This window comes from Melopsittacus undulatus, chromosome 6 (genome assembly GCF_012275295.1).
Source record: "Melopsittacus undulatus isolate bMelUnd1 chromosome 6, bMelUnd1.mat.Z, whole genome shotgun sequence".
Taxonomy (NCBI): Eukaryota; Metazoa; Chordata; class Aves; order Psittaciformes; family Psittaculidae; genus Melopsittacus; species Melopsittacus undulatus.
In genome coordinates, this window is record NC_047532.1 from 14,768,763 (window position 1) to 14,790,435 (window position 21,673).

General features: G+C 41.8%; 1 protein-coding gene across 2 annotated transcripts in view; it reads left to right on the forward strand.

The window, feature by feature from the left end:
- The window catches only part of LRP8 (LDL receptor related protein 8), a 192,437-nt gene that overhangs the window by 112,180 nt on the left and 58,584 nt on the right, over positions 1 to 21,673 (forward strand). For both annotated transcript variants that reach the window (XM_034063524.1, XM_034063525.1), the window contains exon 3: positions 4,353 to 4,475. In XM_034063524.1, coding sequence (XP_033919415.1) covers positions 4,353 to 4,475 — 123 coding nt within the window. The remainder of the gene's footprint in view (positions 1 to 4,352; positions 4,476 to 21,673) is intronic.

Here is a 21,673-nt window from a genome sequence, read left to right on the forward strand (position 1 = left end):
GGAAATATGTTCATTCTGCTTTTCAGCTCACACTGAAATTAGCAAGCAATGAAATTATTGTAGAGTGGTGTGTTGCTTAGTATTACAGATGTGCAAAACAGGAGTAAACAAGAGGCATGAATTGGAAATTGAATCACAGGCCCTGGTGTTTTATAAAGAGTAACTATAAAGATATTCTTGCCCTGTAAAGCCTTTAGGACTGAGGCAAAAGTTAAGTGAGGTTGAGTGGGCTTGTGAGGGCAGTGTGAGGATGTTGGGGTTTATGAGAAAGAGGAAGAAAGACTAAATCCTGGACCTTTCATTTAGGTTCAGATACCTTTTTGGCTTTAGAGTCAGGGATCTGACATATCAGAGAGGTGTTTTTAGGAGCTAGAAGTCACATTTAGATCATGCAGGCCCTGCTTACAGGCAGTACAAGATTTACTCCTTTCTATATATGTTTATTTCCTCCAGTCTAATTACACATATCCCCAGTGATTGCTTTTTTATGAATTCCCTCTATAAATGTTCATACGCTAAACCAGTCACCCTGGGAACTCTGCGTTTAATTTGCTGCAGGGATGAACCTGAATCCTCAGTTGCAGTTTCAGGGTAAAGGGATGTGAGTAATGAAAGGATGTTTTGCAGAGTGAGGGACTGTTGGTTTGATGCAGGTCAGTTAGCATTCAGCATGCTGGGTATTTTTATGTCATGGCAGGATAAAGCTGATCCCCCTTTTCCCCCGCTTGACTTTCTTCCTGGGTGAAGAGCAGCAGGAAGGCCTTCCTTTGACCAAGCCTTCCTTTGGAAAGCCCATGTTTGCACAGGCACTGACTTCCACCCTGGAGTTCCCAACATATCTGTCCAGCTGCAGATGTGGGAGGGGGAAAAGCAGGTACCATAGGCTAATCAAGCAAGAGTCAAAAGACAGGCAGTCTCTTTGGTGTCACTCTCTGCATCTGAGCAGGAGAGAAGATGAAAGGCTCTGTGTACGCTTCAGTAGCTCTTTTCTTGTTCCAGGTATCAGTTTGCCCCCCCCTCCCCGAGGAGCAGAGGCACAGGGATACTGTGACTACTGACTCTTGTTTGTTTATCTTCATTGGGAAGAGACATGGGAACGGAGCTGCCTGGGCTGCTTACGGCAAAGGAAATGGATCTCAGGGGAACAATTAATTTTGCTTGGCTATTTCTGAGCCAGGTGAAACCATAAAGTGAACCTGTGTCCTCCCCATTGTCTAAAAGGGATGTATTTATTTATTTTATATCTTAGTGCACCACTGCCAGTTTCTGGTGTGAGCCTCAAATGAAATTTTAATAGGGAATTGATAGAAGAAAGTTGTATAACATGGGAGATTAATAGAAAATGGTATCAGACTTGAAACAGCAAAAGGAGGAAAAAGACAGAGAGCTAGTATTTTAATTAACTGCTCCCTGCCTGTGTTGTGATCCCAGAGACATGACGACTGAGTGCCAGAAGGTGAATCTGGTTGGAAATAAAGTGATTGCAGTCTTGTGTTAGAGGTGAGAAATGAGACAGTGCGTCTGTGTTCTCACAGTTTGAAGAATTCAGGTTGCTGATTGTAACACAAAGCAGAGTTTATTGGGATTAAGACAGTCTGCATGGCCATGCCCCAGCATTTGGAGAGTGACCATAGTAAAAAAGAGTAACAAATAAAATACAGTACATAAAATGTCAATAATAAAAAGAGTAAAAATAATAATTGTAGAAGTATAGTAATCAGAGGTTTGAGCTCCACCTCCTTTAATCCTGTTCCTTTTAGACAGTTTAGATTCAAACAAGGGACCAAATGCATTTGTATCCCGGTTATTTCTCTGGCACAGGGCTGTTGGACCTTCAGGTGGGCTTGCGGCCGGGGGTAAGACTCTCCATCTCAGCTACTGCTGAGGAGTGGTTTGTGCCCAGCTTCATTTAGCAAAGAGGAGCCACACTGGGGGAACACATTAACACCTTCCAAATGACACCCTGGGACTGGCAGTGGTGCTGCTCTCCCCCTTTTGTGAATCCTGGCAATCTATTAATTGTGCTGCCGAGGAGCAGTGTCAAGGGAACAAAGCAATCAGTGCCACCATCTGCTGCGAGCAGGTTGGCCATGGTGAAGGGGATGCCCGACGCTCCTCTCTGCGGCTGACCCCTTCACTCATGCTTGTATCCATGTGTCCCGGAAGTAACAGGGATCAGTCCTGGACTGGTGGGAAAGGAGGAGGTTTATATTAGGTGGAAAAGTAGCTGGTTTGATCTCTAAAGAGTAAATAAAAGGCTGTTTTTCCTATGGAAAAAAGCAAGACATTAGGACATTGAAAGAGCTAGTATAAAACTAAATACACTTTAAACATTAAGCTTCTTATGTCTCCGTTATTATACTGGTCTCTGCTGTTCTGATGAAGATGTGATTGTTTCAATTGTAGTTGCCCTAACCATCACCTGAGAGCAGATACTAACACTTTACCCACTCAGTTTCACAGTGCTCTAACTTCAGTTATTGCATGCATATCCCATCAGTATCTGGTCAGAGTTACTGACTTCTAAGTACAACAAACTAATGAAACCAAATTTGCATTAAATACACCAAAAATGATGCATCATAGCTGGTTTCACAAGTTTTGGGATTTTAACCAGGGGTGCTAAAGAGGAAAGTCTTTCCCCCCTGATAACGGATGTGCGATGTCTTTGCAATGACTGGATTCTTAGTATGAATGATCTCATGTAAAACTCTTGGCCTATATGGGGTTGGGTTTTCTTTCTATATTTGTTCATATCTGGTTCTGAATACCTGAAAATTGTCTTCTCCCCCTCCCCAGAGTCTGTCTCATTCAGCAACAGAAGTGGAGTAAATGTATGTTCTCTTTGTAAAGTGCATCCTTTACAGAGATTGTACAGCTGCTTAGTGATGCTTTGCAGTGTTTTTCTGTTGGGTGCCTGTTCAGGGAAGCTATATGTTCTGTGTACTAGAAAGGGAGTACTTGGTTCTGGCCATGTAGACATTTCCCGTACCTCACACAGTGATGCTTCTGTTTCCTGTGCAGGCACGTGAACGATATTTAATATGTTCCCTCCCTGACAGCAGCTCATCTAAGAAAAAAAGAAAGGAGAATAAAAGATCAATTCCTAGAGGCTTATTTGTGGTGTTTAATGCTTTGAAAATGTTTGCTGAAAGAAATACTGATGTAGGAATCGTGTACACATGGCTTACATCAGGGAATAGCTACAAAGCCCAAAACTCACCACGAGGGCAGGCAAGCAGATTGCCTAGCTAGGTTGTGCTGTCTCCATCTTGAGGTGATTTAAGTTCAGGCTGGATAAAACATGGAGTAACCCTGTCTGACCTCAGAGCTGACCCTGTCTTGAGCAGGAGATTGGACTTGACCTTCTGAGATCCTTTCCTACCTGAATTTTCCAGTGATCCTATTAGGTTGTGAGCAGCTTTGCAGAGGGGAGAAACAGTTGTTCTCACTGCCAACACTTCCGGGTAAATTGGTCACCAACAAAAGTAGATACCAGTTAGCCACAGAGTCCTGCACTTCACAGGTGATAACACTGAGCCGTTGCTCATGACTCAAGGCATGGCTGTTCAATCCAGTTGCTAGCAGAAAATCTACTGAAGTCACCATTGCAAGAGCAGTGACTGATTGATGATCACATTGACACTGAGGCCATGTGCTGAAGAGGCCAGATATCTGTAGGCAGCTTTATTTTGCTGCAGTGGAAAGATGCTGACTAGTATTACAGGGCACTGGTGGTGCTGCGTCACTGGCACAGAGAAGTAGATCAATTAATTGCCTGAGCTCAAGTCTTGCATCTTTTTCAAACCCTAGATTAATTCAAACAAAGCAAAGAGCGTGGAGTGGTTGACATTTAATGAAATGATTTTTAGTGTTTGGAGGAGTGCTCTATGATCATCTACGATGGTGACAGATGTACTTCAAAGCCACAGATAGATTGCACAGATAAAAACATTATTATTTAGGTTATAGTACTCCAGAAGTGAGAGTCGTCTGTCTTACCTGTCTGTAAATTATGCAGCACACTTTCAGTTCCGTGTAAGCAGCAGCCCTTTTGTAGCAAAAGCCTTAGAAAATTGTTTTGAAAAAAGAATATCTTTGATTTTTGAATGTCTGGAAAAAGACATAAAGAGTGAATCCATGTTAAATAATGGAGGGGTAAGAGTTCTAGCAAGAAGGAGTGCCATTTTTGATACCTGTTGGACTCTGTCATGAAGAATCAAATGTTGAATGTGAAATGAATCTTCTTAATACAGAGCAATCAGTATTGTCCTTTATGGGGTTGGATGCAGTGGAGCTCTTCTGCGCTGCGTATATTCATTGCAAGTAATGTATTTTATTTTCCCTTGCAGCAAAGAAAACTTGTGCTGAGTCAGATTTCACTTGTGACAATGGCCACTGCATCCCAGCCAGGTGGAAATGTGATGGTGAAGAAGAATGTCCTGATGGGTCAGATGAATCAGAAGCAGCATGCAGTGAGTAGCACAGAGAAGTGATGGTACATACACCATCACTTCTCACACATGTTGTCTTATCAAAGCATAGAGAAACTGGAGGTGTTATTCCCAGCACTTACAGGATGATCTGTCAACTTTTGCTTCTATTAGAACAGAAATGAAAGACACAAGATATGGGTCATTCAAATCACATGGTTTCCAAACTTAAAAAGTGTATGAGTTTTCCAGACTATGATTCAGGCAGCACTACCTACTATTTGTGTCTGGAACAGGGTTCAAAACATCTTTGGCTGTGTTAAGTTTATCCAGTTGTAGTGCTCGTCATCAGCAGCAGTGCATGAAGATTCGCAGTCACCTGGTATCAGGCCTTTCGGAATCTCAGATTTGTAGTGTTCTGTGTAGTAGCATACTGGGATTGATCATCACTGCAGACAGCACTTCTGCCATTAGAGAGGAACTTTGCAGTGTTAGAACATTGCTCAATTTTAATTGTTTTTGCCTCTGAGAACAAATGAAGAAGAAAGTAGCAGATGAAAGATGATGTAAAATAACTAAAACTGAGAATAAGTATGACAGATGTTAACTGCAGGTAACACCTTTTAAAACCCCATTGATTCAGTAAGTAAAAGAATATGCTTTGTTTTCATGTAGCACATATAATCTTGTTTTTTGATTCTCTGAGGAGGTCCATTTGTGCTCTGTTGTTCTAGGACTGTGAAGGGTTGTCTGATGTTGAGTTGAAGGGAATCCCAGGGGTATTTTAATGAAAACACTAACTAATATGCAGACTTCTCTTTGTGTGCTTACTTATGCCTGCAGATTTGTTCTTGGGCAGACCAAGAAACTAGTACAAGGCATTCTATTGAATTTCCAGTCATGCACTTCACAAATATATTCCCATGAGTCTCGAGTGTTGGAGAAAGTATTTTATTGAATTTCACCAGAACAGGGCACATAAAAGACTTAAAAATTAACCATACTTTCATTTTTAAGCCTAGTACCAGTCCTGCTTTCCCCCTAATTAAGGAAGATAAATGTGCTTCCCTTGCATAAAATAAAGTCATTTTTGTAGCCATATACAGGCTACAGGAAAATAAAAATCTCTTCAGTAACTACTTTAACATATTTATGTTCTGTGTTTGTTGGTCTTTCACCCTGCACCCTTCTTAGTCAAAAGCCATCTTATTAAAGTTACTTCCACTACCTGATTGTCAGGAGAGGGGCTGAATAAATAAGCAGTTCCATTCTCTGCAGTCATTGTCTAAATCTCTCATCAGATGCCACAGCATGAGCTGGGTATAGGCCATGCAATGCTGAGACTGCTGACAACTTCCTTTACTCATCTTCCTTTCCTTTTGTAGCTATTTCATCTTCTGTTCCAGCCAGCTCCCCCCCCCATTATTTCATTCTCTGTGGACATGGGGCTCTCTGGGAGTCTCCGGGGAGATCTTACAGCAGCTTCCAGTACCTAAAGGGTCTGACAAGAAAGCTGGAGGGACATTTCACAAGGGCCTGTAGGGACAGAACAGGGGGGAATGACTTTAAACTGACAGAGGGGAGATTGAGATGAGATCTTAGGCAGAAGCTCTTCCCTGACACTGGCACAGGAGAAGCTGTTGCTGCCCCATCCCTGGCAGTGTTCAAGGCCAGGTTGGATGGGGCTTGGAGCAGCCTGGTCTAGTGGAAGGTGTCCCTGCCTGTGGCAGGGAGTGGAACTGGATGATCTTTAAGGTCCCTTCCAACCCAAACCATTCTAGGATTCACTCTACATTTAAAACTTAATTATTGAAAAGATGCATGAACTCGTATCTCGATACTCACATGAGAATTGATACAAGCCTATATCTTGACTTGTGGCTATCTCACAGGAGAAACCAGTGTTTCTGTCTGTACCAATTAAGAGCTTGCTTGCAAATCTTAAAAATATCTGCAAGTTGAATTTTGGAACTTCACTTGTTTTATAGGATTATTCAGATCTGAAGTTCACGCTTAATCCGATGAAGATCATGTAGTTTTAATCTGATGACTGTTGATAGCTATAGGCTTTAATTTGCATGCTCAGGACATTCTTTCCAGATGTTTTGTATCTTGTATGTGTCATCTCAAAGGCTGATCCAATCTGCTCTGCGGGGAAACAGCATCAACTTAGTAATGTATAAGCACAGTGCTGATTGTGGGGTTATAATTCATATATGTCTGTAAGACTTCAACCACACTGCTCAAGATAGTAGTGAGTTATAAACCTGGCAGGCTATTACACAAGAAACTGGGGTGTTAGGCTTTGCTTTTAATTTGTACCCTTAATGTAAAAGGCTTTGTGTGTGTTAGTTAAGGGCAAAGAAGAGGCCATAATCACAGACAGAAAATGTAATGAGAGGTAAAATGTGTAGTTGGATATTCCTGGATGGTTTTTCCTTCCGGTCCCATTTTGTTTCTCCCTGATGAAAACAAGGCTGAACTTTCTCCCTGTGGCTGAGGAATGACTGCAGACCCCCATGACTGGTTTTTCTACACAGCCCTTTGGAGGAGCCTACGCTGCAGTTTCCTTAGGAAATGGGCAGGTTGGGAAACAGAGATTTCTTGCCTCTGGCAAGATCATACTGCTTTATAAAATCAATTTCTTTCAGACAGGCCACATACTTGCCAGGATCTCTGCCAGGATCTAGGGTTATTCCTCAGTTAATATGACACTGGGACATTGTCCATAGTCCTTTCAAACAAGGGAGGTTAAGAGCACTGATAATGCTGACTTGCATTTTTAGGAGTATTTCCACCTCAGAATGTGATGAAAACAAGGCAGTTCCTCTCAGCCTATAGGCACCTGCTAAATGGCTTTTTATTTTCTGAATCCTCTTATGGCGTGCTTTTTAAATACATGTTGTGCTCTCTTGTTGGTAGTCAGAGATGTTGTGTCCCCACCTCTAACGCTCAGTTAAAGGTAACAGTCTATAGTAATTTTTTAATAACTCTGCTACAAAGCCTTGGCTTTTCCTGTTTCCCAGATCACTGAAGTTACTCAGCTTTGTACCTGATTATATCCTCTCTAGGGCTGTTATCCATCCCCAGGTGTTGAGGACATCATGACCTCTCTCCCATCGGATAGGTGAGGCAACATCACAGCTGCCTGACTTCTCTTGGACCTGGATGTGTGGGCCTTTTTCTGCTATTCATGATATTTTTGGTTTATTTTTGCAGCCTGCATTTTCCTCAAGCCACTGAATGTGGCTGGGAGTGACAGTGTAAGGGGATCTTTCAAGTTCAGCTGAATGCTCAACTGACAAGGTCTATAGGACTTCTCCCTGTTGTGAGTTTTGGTACTAGCTAAAGGTTGATTAATTTCTAGGATGGGCTTATTTTGGAGAAGATGGTTATTGGTTTTGGTAAGAAAATGCTTACATTTACTCCCTTTTCTTTGAGCCAGATCCTTAATCTAAACATATTCTCATATCCATAGGTTGGCCCAAGTGAATTATTCATGTAGCATGTGAGTGTCACCACTAAACCTCAGTGTTCTGCCATCTGTCAGTTTTTTAGTGTTATTATCTGGTTGCTGAATTTATTTTGTCTCATTTAATTTATATTAAGGTTTCAAAGAAATGTGTCCCCCTCTTCTGTGAGCTGATCTATTCAGGGGCATCTTGTGGGCTGGATCTGCTCTCTCTGGAGTTATCATCAGAAATACTGTTAGTCTGGGGGGGAGGTGTGTTTTGTTATGGTTTCTGTTTCTGTGTGGAAGCAGAATGAGCCCCTAAATCAAGAGAAGCAAACCCATGTGAACTCAGAAATCAGTGCTGTCTACACAGGGTGGAGGGGACTGAATTTGTCATTCAAGAAGTTGTGTTGATTGGAGCTGGGGTGGGAGAAGAGGGAGGAGGAATTTAATATTGAAGAGAATAAAGCTATTTTGAGAAACACAATAAATGAAAAGAAATAGGATGGTGTGTGAGAGGAACAAAAAAACACCATTTAGCTGTGCTGCAGTGGTGCTGCTGGTGGGGAAGGGGAAGAGTTTGTACTTGGCCCTGCCAACTTCCAGCCTCATCTTCCATCACAAAGTCTCTATAGGTTCAGCAATTGCCTGTACTAGGCCTCTGTTCAGGAGAGGTTGGCTGCTGGTACACAAAGCAAATGAACAACATTGGCCTTGCAAGATATGTGCTGGGAAGGGAAGGAGCAGGCTTGTCCTCCTGTTTGACATCAGTCATTGCTGCTACTTCCTGCCCACCAAGAGGGAGAGCCTTGTGGGTGCAGAACCACTGCTGCTGGAAGGTGCTCTGAAACAATAATGGATTTCATCTTCCTGGTGCCAGCTTCTTAGCATGCAAGGAGCTCCCCACAGATCATTTAAAAGGATAGCCAAGCATCTCGAAGTGGTGGGAGTCCAGTTAGTGCCTCTCTCAGCCCAGCGCCTGGAGCTCACACATACCTCACCAGCAGCTGTTTTGGGGTACAGACATATTTTTGACCTCAGAGTAGGCTCGAATGCTGAGGATCTGAAAACTGTTTTCTGCAAGGTTATGCAGCAGCAGCCCTCTGGCAACTACAGGAGGTTTTTTGGAGCCTACATGTACTCTCTCATTGGAGAGCCCACCATGGCCAGAGCCCTGGCCTTATTCTTCATTGCTCTCACTAAAAGCAATCCAGTGTGGCTTGGTGATCACCCTGGAGCTGCAGTGCAGCTGCTGCTGATATACACAGGCATTGCTTATGCATATGAAAAGATTCCTCACCTTTTCCCATCTAGTTTCTTAAAGCTGAGAGAGGGGGAAGGGAAGTCATTTTCTTACTGAGCTAAAAAAGACCTCCAGCAAAATGAATGTTACCCACCTAATGCTGTTCCAGCACAGGTACTGAATCATTCTGGTTTTTACAGAAGGAAATGTTAAATTTCCTTCTGAAGTATTTTGATTATTTAATCAGAGACTTAAACAACAAATATCTCTGGAGAAGAATATAAACAAATGCTAACAAACAGTAACAGCACTGATGGGAACACAAATTAAAGGGATGGAGCAAGTGAAAATCTAAGCTGGCAAACTCTTGCCTTAGGACACTGTATATATAATGAGATAGAGGAATGCAGGCAGCATAAACTCACCACTTATTTCTCTATCAGATATGTGACATTCTCCTAGTTAAGAGCAGAAATCATTATACAGGAAGGTATAGTAGGGTGTTATGAGAGGGAAAAAAAGGGAAGGGGAAATCTGAATTCATATTGCGTTTAATAGGGTGGTTTGCAGCAGTCCTGGAAATAGATTTTTAAATGGAGACGGGATATAAAATCAAACCCTGAGCGTTGGTTTGAAATACAGTACCAGTGCTTTTTTATTTTGTAGTGCATGTCATGAGTTGTTCAGGGAGATGTATCCAAACTTGACAGTTATGATTTTAATGGGTATTTTCTATGGTTTTAGGCGCTTTGTGTGCTGCTTCTGTGTATGCTGAGCTCTCACTGTGGTGATCAGGTCTGACCTCATTGTCTGTTAAGTTACCCCAATGCAAAATTCAGTAATTATTGGTGGTGATGATGGTACTGCTCACCCCCAAATGCACAGTTCTGTCCTAGCACTGCATTCATCCCTAAGAATATTACATCTCTGTTACTCTTCTTTGATACAGATCTCCTGCATGACTGAGTGTGGTGACGTTACTGTGCTTTTGTGCAAAGTGACTTAATATACTATTCCCTTATTCCCTGCCCGTGGAGAATTTATCCTGGAGAAGGATGGACTGCCTCATTCAGGACGTCACGTACACTGGCCCTTGAACTTCAAGCAGCAAAATCAAAAACTAGGTCAAATCAAGCTGTAGGACCTGGGGCAGTAACAAAGAGGATTTTTTTGCCTTGTTTTGGTGTGGGGTTTTTTTTTCCCAACATAAAGAGCAGATCTGTTTGTACATATGTGATATGATGATGGGGGATTGTAAATGCAGTAGAATGTGAAAATTAAAGACTAGTCTGTTGGATTAATTTGTTACAGACCATTTAGGCAGTTGAATAAGGTGATGGTAATGTCAGACATACAGGTATGCATTTTGACAACACTCCTACTATGCTAACTGGCTATTGCTAGCATTAAATACAGCAGCTTTAACAGTGTTGTCACTGTCCCTGGTGATCTGTTGGGATCACTGCTGAATTACAGCGGCTGAGGACTGCTGTAAAACATCTGTAAAACAAAGGACAAGATACAGGGTGAGGAAGCACTTCCACAGCTACAGGATCCTCCCAGTGACAAGGCACAAAAGAGGCAGTCTCATTTTCCAGATGCCCAGGCTGGTTTGTAAGGCTCATGGTGAAAGCTTTGATTTGTCAATGTGACCCAGTGTATTGAGACAGAGTAAAATTAAAAGAGCCGTGATCATCTGTCCATGAAGTCATGGGATAATTTAAGATAGGCAGGACCTCTGGGGTCATTTAGTCCAATCCCCTGCTCAGAGGGGACCCTTGTCCTCATGTTTGACCACTCTTACTAATGAAAAAGAATCATTATTACAAGACTTTCCTTTGTTGCAGCACATGTCTGTCACCTCCCATCCTGTCACTGTGCAGCTCTGAGAACAGTCTGGCTCCATCATTCCTAGTCCCTCCCATTTTGTAGTCAAAGGCAGCAATAGAATCTTCCATTAGCCTTCTCTTCTGATGGCTGAACCAATACTGTACCCTCAGCCTCTCCAGGATACAGTTTTGTCTTGTTCAGTGACACAATTTGACAACCAGGATGTAGGTTTTGCATTGTTCACTCACCTCTGTCAATGTTTCACCACATCCAAAATATAACTTAAAAAACTAATTCATTTTTGCCTTTATTGTGCCCGAGCTTCCAGGTTTACTTAGCAGAGGGTGCCAGGCTCTAGAAAACTCCTTTGAATGGAAGTGTTTAATGATACACTAGAGATGGACAGAGACCTGTTGAGGCCTTTTAGCAGACTAGTAGTTCCCTATGGATCCTGGCTTATAGTTCCATGCAGAGTTTTGAAAGTCCTTTTTATCCTGAGTGTCTATAACTCTTCAAATTCTTAGATATGCTCCTTCACTCCTGGTTTAATCACCCTGGCTCAGCCACTGTGTACACTTGCTTCCCAAGTGCCTCTGGTTCCATGACTAGTGTAATTGCTTTGAATGCCTCTAGCTGTGTCCTTATGGACAACCCCAAGTTGACCTCAATATCCCAAAGGGCACAGAGCTGTAGGGATTAACACAAGAAGGCTTTGTCAAGGGTAAGGAACCAAATCTAGTTTTTCCTGCATCCTGTTCCTTTTCTTGAAGTGTGAAATTATCCTTTTACATCAAAGGAAATACAGTGAACTCAAAGCCAAGCTGTTTATCCCTAGTAGCAGGATAACTTTATCTGTGGCTCTTGGGCAGTGAATTACATCTCCTTTTTGATGATTACATGGCTTTGGTGATCTCAGCATTTTACTTACCTACAGATGTAAATGAATTTAGGGTTTGTAATGATTGTGCTTCAGTTCTGCCGGTGCTAAAGAGTTTTAAGTCATACCTGTTCAAAAGAAAATGTGTTTTTCCTTGAAGGGAAGTTGTTTAGAGCTTGTATCTCAGAGGATCTCTTCACAGAGATGAGTCCTAAAGGAAAACCAATAAGAAATACCTATGCAGTCTTCTCTGATGTTTTTATTGTTCTTTTCCCAGGTAGTGTTGCCTTGTGAGAAAGACACTTATTCATGTAGCATTGCAAGCTTTGACATTCGCAGTGTTCCCATTCCCGTTCCCACTTTGAGCTGTTGCTATTTGACTGCTAGAGAGATTTAGACACTACAATTAAGTATTTTTCCTATTGGTGTAATGTGTTCATGCAATTCATAAACAGAAATGGTCATAATAGGGTTTGATGCTGCCTTTTTATGGCTATAATTAATCTTGCTGTTATTTCAATAGCAGAGAATAGCTGGAAAATGGAAGTTGAACATGTGAAGCTCTTGTAATTATTTACTGGCTATAAATATTGAACTAGTAAAAACTGAAGAGGTTTTCAGGAATCTCAAGCAGCTTTTCATTGGCTGGTTCTTTTGTTTTTGCCATTCTCTTGCTGTTTGCTCTGTGAAATTCATGTTACCTGATTTGTCTATGTGTATTTAGCTTGTTTGTTGGGGAGGGGGCAAATCAAAAGGGAATAATTCCTGTGTATCAAAGGCAAAAACATAATTTGGAACTTGAAATGTTGTACTGAGTGAAGCACTATTGCACTGCAAGAGCACAGAAAGGAAACCTTCTTTCTTAAATGGGTGAATTATGGTTGTGATGAAAATTGGTGAACATCAAATGACGATTTTAACATTCTTCACATCTAAACAGCTTCTGTGTTTTAGTATTGTAATGAATCATATATTGAAGCTGTGATTCCTGGTTCCACCACCTTTTCCTTGGTAGTTATTTTTTCTCTCTTTCTCCATTTTTAGTTGCAGGATCATGTTTTCATTCTGGACAAACTCCCACTGAAATCATTTGAGGTTTTGAGAAGGGTCTCGTGACCCTCCATCCTACTTCCTTGAGGATTAGGATCATGATTAAGACTGATTTAATTTGCAGGCTCTGCATGCTTTGTAACTTAAACCTTGAACTGGAGATTTCCAATTCTCTGAAATGCTTTCAGTCAGACTGTGCTTTGGGGTGAGGCACGGTCACTGACAGCACTGTCTGCACATCTCAGGGTAGCTTAGATCTTCACCCTGTGCATCTGTGGGATGCAATAAGCTTCCATAGCTGCTGAGAGCCTTGATCAGGGTTTTGCTTTAGCAGTAGCTTCTAGCCTCCTTCCTAGTTATGCTGTATTCAGTGGCTGTATTTGAAGTGACAGATTTCAGCTCACCCTTTCTGTTTTGTATTTTAACATATTAAAACATGGTAATCCTTTGCATTAAAATACAGAGGACTTCGCTTAGTAGCTTTGTTAGATTGCACATGCTTACACGTTCCCGTAAGAATGGACTCATGCCAGTTATTGTATCATTTCTCTGGCTTACACTGCTAGGGTAGACATCTTACCATGTCATTTGAGTTCTCCAAGTGTACTGTTGTACGAGACACAAGTTATTGTATGAAGACTGTGAATTCTCTGTTTTGGCATGGAGGTAGCAAACACCAGTCATTTTAGCACAAACATAACCGTGCTTCTCCAGTTTTGTTGGGCCTTTTTTGTACAGGGAGAAGCATGTCTAGCATGTTTGGCAAACAGTGATTTCATCTCTAACCATTGTGTGTGCATTTATATGGGGGGAATTGTACATATATATTTAGAAATGCACATGTGCACATGCACAAAATCCTGGTGTGATATTCCAGCATTTCAGCAGGTATATCGGCCCTGTGTGGAATGTGAATGAGAAATGGCAATTAACATACTGAATTCTGCTAAAATTTATATGTTTCTGCTTCAGTTCCTGCCTGTAGACATGTTGCAGGTGTCAAACTTGGAGCTGAGTTTTGTGAAGCAACAGGGGTATTTGTAATAAAGTAAAGGTGTAGTTGGTAGGGGAAGGCCTTTTCTTCTCAGCCACAGGTCTACTCACCATTATTCTTGTGCAGCAGCCTGAACATACTCAATTAAATTGCTTTGTAAGCTGCCTATTCCATCCTCTGAAGAAAAAAAACAGGTCGGATTTCTTTGTATGTATATAAAAGGTGAAATGTTCATTCTAAGATGAAGAAACACAATTATTTAATAGCAGCAGAGCCTTTTCAGACTTTTTTGCACATGTAAGAGTGAGGAAATACTAGAAATTAAGTCTATGCTTTTCTACTGAATCCTTTTTTTGCCTTGAGTTCTTCATGTTCTGTTGGTCCCTTTGAGCACTAGTTCATTCACTGATACCTGGAATACCTCAGAACAATCGTCACCTGCACATGAAAAAGCAGCATCTTCATTCAGTATTGTCTCTTTGTGGCCATGCAGATGTGACCAATGAAGGTGTAGGATGGCTTGCTTCCAGCCATTGTGGCTGCTGGAGGTGGCCTCATGCAGTGTGACACTGCACTCCATTTTTCCTTTACGGTATGAAGTTATAAAAAGCCCCAGCTGCTGTTTGGTGTATTCAACCCTTTGATAGAACAGAGAGGAGATACCATAATGACGGATACAAGGTGAAATACCAATGTTGCAACATAGTCAGCCAAGCTTTTCATTTGAATTAAATAAATACAGAAGGTGCAGACTTCAGGTGGCAGGAAAAAGTGTTCTATGATAAATTCTGACAGTTTCCTGGAGACCTCTATAGTTTTTCTTTCTGTGATTTTTATCACTCATCTTGTCAGGTTTTATTATGTTTGCTCATCTAGGGACGTTTTGTGCCTTTGTTTTCCCTTTTGATAAGAAGCACTTTTGCGCCCATAATCTCTCTTACAAATGGGCATGGTCTCAGTGCTGTTTGACTCCTTTATCTTTTGTATAATTCTATCCACCTAGCGTTCTGTGGGGTTTTTTTCCTCCCTGTTTTGATTGGAATCAGAGTAATCTCTGTGAACAAGAGAAAGAAAATGAGCCTGGGAAGAGGGAAGATGAAAGAGCAGCTGCAGCTACAGAGGCTCAGAGAGCCCCACGGGTGATGCTGGACTCTTAGCTATAGTTGAGACACTTCTGAAGAGGCTGTTTTCTCATTGCTGTTTGTAACCAGCAGGCTCTGGATGGAGCCCAGTGTGCAGCCTCTGAGTGTTCCTCCTTCCCAGTGCCCAGGGTACAGAATTGCCTCTTGTTAGCCAGAGAAAGAAAGGGAAGGAGCCAGCACACACACTTGTACTTGAACTCCCCAGTCTCATTTGTACTCTAGCATCTGCAGAAGTAGTGCTGACTCCTGGACCTGATACCCCCTGAAACATTAATAAAATCCCAGACTGGTTTGGGTTGGAAGGGGTCTTAAAGCTCATCCAATTCCACCCCCCTGCCACGGGCAGGGACACCTTCCACTGGAGCAGCTTGCTCCAAGCCCCTGTGTCCAACCTGGCCTTGAAAACTGCCAGGGATGGGGCAGCCACAGCTTCTCTGGGCACCCTGTGCCAACACCTTGCCACCCACATAATGAAGAATTTCTTTCTGATGTCTCCTCTAAGCCTCCCCTCTTTGAGTGTAAAGTCATTCCCCCTTGTCTTATTACTACATGTCATCGTAAAAAGTCTATAGCTTTCTTACAGGTCCCCTTTATGTGCTGGAAGACTGTTGTAATATCAGCACATATGTGGCTGTCCTGGGCTGACATCAGCTGCAGAGCATCTTCTCTGCTGACAGAACACTGGTGTCTGGGGAAGAGGTGGTGACTGTTCAATTAGCAGCCTGACATGGTGGATAGCTCCAGTGATGGACACCTCCCGAAGACCCTGACCTCTCTGTGTTTAATGATAGTCTAGCTTTTCAGAGCAGGGACTGAGAATTCGCTCTGCTTATCAAGTACCTGTACATACAGCCACTGATGTTTCACTTCTGAAACGCTCTGTTGCTGGCATGCTTGGCAACAGCAGGTTAATCAAGCAGGTTGCTTCAGCTGCAAATGACTGGGAGGAAATCGAGATAAAAACCTGTCAGTAAAATTTTCTAATCTCCTGTGTGTCCCAGAGTACACCAAGCTTTGTGTAGTTTATGTGTAATGAAGAAAAAACCCGCCTGTAATAATAGATTTAATTAAATTTATCTGTGAGGAGGAATTGAAGTGGAAGAGGTAATTCAGATCTCTCAACCAGATACAATGTTTTGGTTTTTTACAAAGGAAAAACATGTCTAAATTTCTAGTAGGGCTTTTTGATTATTTTAATCAATGGTTTCTTCCCAGCTTGCACAATATGTTCACTTAGAAGAAACAGCAATGCTGTGGAAGATCACAATAGAACAATCTATGGGTTTTCTCATAATTAAAGTTCCATTCTGTTTCCATAATTACCTAACTGCTTATCTGATGTGAAACCTGCAGAAACAGTTCCTGATCCAGTATATTCAAGGCAGACAACAAACTGAACTGCTTTTAAGGGATTAACAAACATGGTAATGCTAGAAATCACATTTTTAAATGCCTTTTGCGCTTCACTGCTACGAGCCTCTTCTAAATTGCATTTCTATCCAATGACCACCAAGCACTTTAAAACTGTGATTAAACTTGGTGGTTATTTCAGCAGTAAGAGGTGTGTGAGGTGCTTCAGGAAAGCAAATCAAACATAGGTCCTGTAATAGCACTCACAGCTTCCTCTGTAATTAAGCAATTGCTTTTGCAACAGAGCATTGCTAAAACCAGTGGGATTCTGCACGGACCTCTGCAGCTGCCTTCTAGCACAGAGCTTGTGGCCACAGTGAAGTTACTCACACATGGGCTTGCAGAGTGGATTTTGTATCAGAACAGACCCAAGTGAAGCAAGAAGACTGAAACTGAGTAATAGCAGGAGCAGAAAAAAGGTTATAGTAATGAAGTCAGAGGGATCTCTTGTCTGAGGCCAAGCATAGCTTCAGTGTTAACATACATATACACATAGATATATATAGGTTTATTAACAAGATTATTACAGATTTGGCAAAAGTAACCTGTGAAGGGTGGATTTGAGAAGGAGGGGGAAAACACAGGCAAAAAGTATGAGAGGATGCTCTGTGCAAAGGGCAGGGCGAGCAGCAATGGAGATAGAAAGGCAAAAGGAAAGGATGGAAGAATCAGGACTCTGGTGCCACTGGTGCAGCACAGCTGCTTCTGCTTTCCACACTGAGGTAGTGGTAGAAAATAAGATAACTGGAATGCGTTTCTCAGGGGACTTGCATGGCATTGCTCAGGAAAGCTGTGGAGATGCAGGTCTGGCAGTCAGGAAACCTATTTTTTTTCTGAAGTTACCCTTTTCTACGAAGTGTAGGCAAGGAGAAAAGCCTGGATGTTCTGAAGTGCACAGGGAGATGTCTGTAGGCTCTGGGCTGAGACATTTGAAAAAGACTATCAATTTTTAAATGCACCTTTTTAGGATCTGAAGAGTAGGCAATTTCTTCTTAGCAGCATGTCCTAAATTAATGGCTTCTAGGAAGCAATTTCTTTTGCATCCATTACTTCTGTAGTGCTAGTGGGAAGGGGGCATCTGGCTGTGCTCATGCTTTTTATCATGTACACATGCATCATCAGTATAGTGAGAGCAGTGAGGTGCACAGGCCCTGACAAAAGCTGGGCTCAAGGAACAACTTCAAAACCATCCATGTGCAAGTTGTTCTGGTTTGGTTTGGTTTGGTTTGTGAAAGTGGGAGTTCTGAATCTGTGCAGCCTTCAGGCACGGATCATCCCTTCCACATGTGCTCTCGGGTTTTGCATCTTGCTATTCTAATGCATGCTTTAGCTTGTCCTGAGCTGTAAAAGTTACTACTGCTACTTCCAGCTGCTGATGGACTGGGAGCATGGATTTTTGGCTTGTCAGGAAGTCAGTGTATCATTGCAGAATAGCAGCATGGCGTTGTTTCAGTACCAGTCACGTTCCATCATTGAGTGTGTTTTGAACTATCCCTCGTTGCTTTTCATGAGCTAGTAATCTTGCTTGGGAAACATTCTAGCAGTATTGTATGTCAGGATGATGGAGAAAAAGCAGAATTTTGATTGTTCTTTTTCCTTCATTTCATTGCCAAACTGTGCTGGTGTAAACATTACACCTGGTTTAGTTGAAATGCAGAATTATCCTTTTAAGTTATGCTTGCAATGAAAACCAACAAAAAGTAGCAGATCTAAGCTGTTGGTGGTCTCAGATCACGGGGGGCCTGAATTGTGAGCACAGTTTGAGTCCTAATGTGCACGATTTTCTGTTTATCTAGTAGTGGCTACTGCAATGTGCTTATGCATACCAGCTGCTATACACACATGTATCTAAGTTCTGCACTACAATTTCTTTCCACAGACTGGTGAGCAGGAAGTTTCCGTGCATGTTTGGTGTTTTCTGTATGAGTTGGAAGCCCACCATACTTTCATCATATGGTATAAAATATTTATGATTGCGTTTAAAGGTTGGCTTTAGGAAACACTGTGATATGATTACATTTAGTAACATAAATCAAATTCCTTTTCTTTTTGTGTATATTTAAGAAGCTACAAGGAGTTATTCATGGTGATTTCTAAATACCAGGGAGACGACCACTGTGAAAATATTTCAAAGGCAAATAGCTTGAAGCTGTAGAATGTTGTTTAGCCAATTTTAGTTTAAATTAAAAAGTAATCCCTGTTATACATAATAAATGAAGGACAGATCTCTCAAATTGGGAAAAAGAGTTTAAAAAATTAAAATGTCTGGGATTCAGATTCCCGAGAAAAGTGTGCTCAATGATAATGTAGAACCAAGTCACAACTGTGGGATCAGTTCTTATCTTTTCATAACCTAAAATGCTTCTGTATATTCTTCTTCTTCACTTGGCTTTTTTCTTTTATCCATCTCCTGTGGTCCTGGCTTGGAAGAAGTGTTTTTTTCCATAGAGTGTAAAGCAGCTACCACTGGAAGCTGTTGTATAATATATGTCCCAGAAGGAGCGAATACATCCCTATCTGCTCATCAAATATTATGAGAACCAGGGCTGATGTTTCTGGATTTCAAGAGGTGTTTTCTCTCCTAGTGAGTTAAAGGAAAAATTCTGATAGTACATACCCACGCATGTGCTGACTTGCTTCCTCTGTACAGTAATTACTTAACCAGTTTCCCAAACCCCAAAGATCTTTAAAGGTCAAAACTGACTGGAGGTGGAGGATGGAGAGGAGGCAAAGGAGGAACAGCAGAGTGCAGTTCTTGAGTGTGATGATTCAATGCACATGGCAGCCATGGATGACGCATGCCAATACATGCAATACATGGATGCACAGATCTGTCTTAATAAACATTTGCTGTGCCTGGAGCTCCTACACATCGCATAGTGTATAGGTGCTGTCAGCTAGAACTGTATTATAAACTGGACTTAGATAGCAGAGACACGGACAGAGCAAGTCAAGTTGTTCTGTTGATTGAAAGTCAATGAATATTATAACCTCTTCTTGAATAATGTTCATGGAACTTGCATTTGATTTTTCTGTATACCCTGGTTTGTCAAGATTAGGCAACATTTCATAGTGTTGGAAACTGGATGCTAGGGCAATTTGTAGGCTGGTTTTGGTCTTTTGTGTGGCCTCATGTGCTCCCTTTATTGAAAAGGCTGATGTAATCAAGTAATACATTTGAACATTGTTAGGAGCACACTTCTCCAGGCATAGTCAGTCAGGATATTGGGGTTATTTCAAACAATAATAAATAGAGTCATAGAATCATCGAATCAACTGGGTTGGAAAAGACCTTTAATATAATCAAGTCCAACTGTTCATCCAGCACTGTCAAGTGCACCACTAACCGGTGTCACTAAGGACCTCATCTACACGGTTTGCGAACACTTCCAGGGATGGTGACTCCAGCCCTGCCCTGGGCAGCCTGTTCCAGTACCTGAGCACCATTCGGGGAAGGAATTGTTCCTAATCTCCAGTCTAAAACTCCCCTGGTGCAGCTGGAGGCCTTTTCCTCTTGTCCTGTCACCTGTTATCTGGGAGAAGAGATGAGCCACCTCCTCACTCCAGTCCTCCTGTCCGGTAGTTATAGAGTGGTAAGGCACCCCTGAGCCTTCTCTTCTCCAGACTAAACTCTCCTCAGGTCCCACAGCCATTCCTCATCACACTTGTGCTCTGGGCCCTGCACCAGCTCTGTTGCCTTTCTCTGGAACTGCTCCAGCACCTCAATGTCTCTCTTGTAGTGAGGGGCTCAGAACTGAACACAGGATTTGAGATGTGGCCTCACCAGTGCTGATGGGTATTTTATTTTGCTGATTCTAGGTGTTTGGTTTAGTTCAGGGGGTTTATGTTGTTGGTTTTTTTAACTCAACAGAATGAAGAATTCTTTAGGTATTCAGACAGTTTTCATACTTACAGTTGCTTTTTAGGGGGATTATAAGAGAATTTTCTTCACATCTTGAAGGTCATACTAGTTCAGCTTGGCCTTTGTTATCAACTCCAGCCTGCGATCATCAGAAGTGTGTGTTCTTCTAAGGCTGGTTGTAATTGTGACACAGATCAAAAGCTCTGCTAGGCTATCCTTTCTCTCTTCTAAAAGCAGATTAGCAACCTGGCATCTGTTTTTTTCAGGGAGGATAGCACAGATGCCCGTGCTGCTGACTCACAGTGGTATAGCTGACCTTTCTGCGAGGCGTGGGATGATGAAGGGAAGGTGCATATGTGCTTGCCAGTCACCCATGTCCCTGATGTTAGCAGATAGGGATGGTGGTTTCTTGCTCCTCTTCAGTGTGAAGCAGGGCTGAGCAGTGTTTGAGCCTCACAGTGAAGCTCTTAGTCTGGTATACCCTTTCCCCTTGAGCTCTGCGAGTCTTCTCTCCTGCAGTTGGCAGGTGGAGAAGCCTACACAAAGACAGCTCTGTCTCATTGTCAGAGGAGGTTTTGGAAAGGTTAGGCACTGCGAATGCATCAAGTTATTTAAAGTTCTGGCATCAGGCTCCTTCAAGTCTTAAGTGGCTTCATAGGAAATTATAGCTGACCTGCATAGGAAATGAGGTGTACTTTCAACTTGAAAGTCATAAAAACTACTTTATCTAGACCAGATGCAATCTTACCTACTATACAGGCCACTGAACTTTGTCTCTGAGACCTATTCTACCTCTTTTAGTTACACCAGGTTGGAAAGAAAGTCTTCCTGCTGAAAACATTAAAAAGCCACAAAGCAGCCTTTAAGAACCAGTGCGTTATACTAGATTTCTGTGAGCTTCCCCCGACTTGCTGTGTGGGTTGGATTCTTGCAAATAAATAAATATATAATACAAATACATATAAATATATCAATATAAATAAGTAATTTAGTCACTAGATTAGCAAATAAAAATCAGGAGCACCAGAACTAGGAAAGTTTGAAAGTTTGGGATCAAGGAACAGGTGACTGAGAGGTGATAAAAACCATGGATTGCTGCTGTAAAGTGGAAAGGTTACTAGTCAAGGGGTTGTGAACAATCTTACAATTTCACATAATTCTAGAGTTGAAAAATCTACCTTATTAGAAAGGTATTTGGTTTATTGAAGAGAGGTTTGAAAGTTGCCTTTTTTCCTTAGAGAAAAGGCTTCATCATGCAGTTGTTTCTTTAGCTTAGCAAGAAACAGTATAATTTAATCCAGTGAACAGAAGCGGAAACTAGATAAGAGAACTAGAGATAAGGACTAGAACTAGAGATAAGATGTGGCTCTTAACAGTA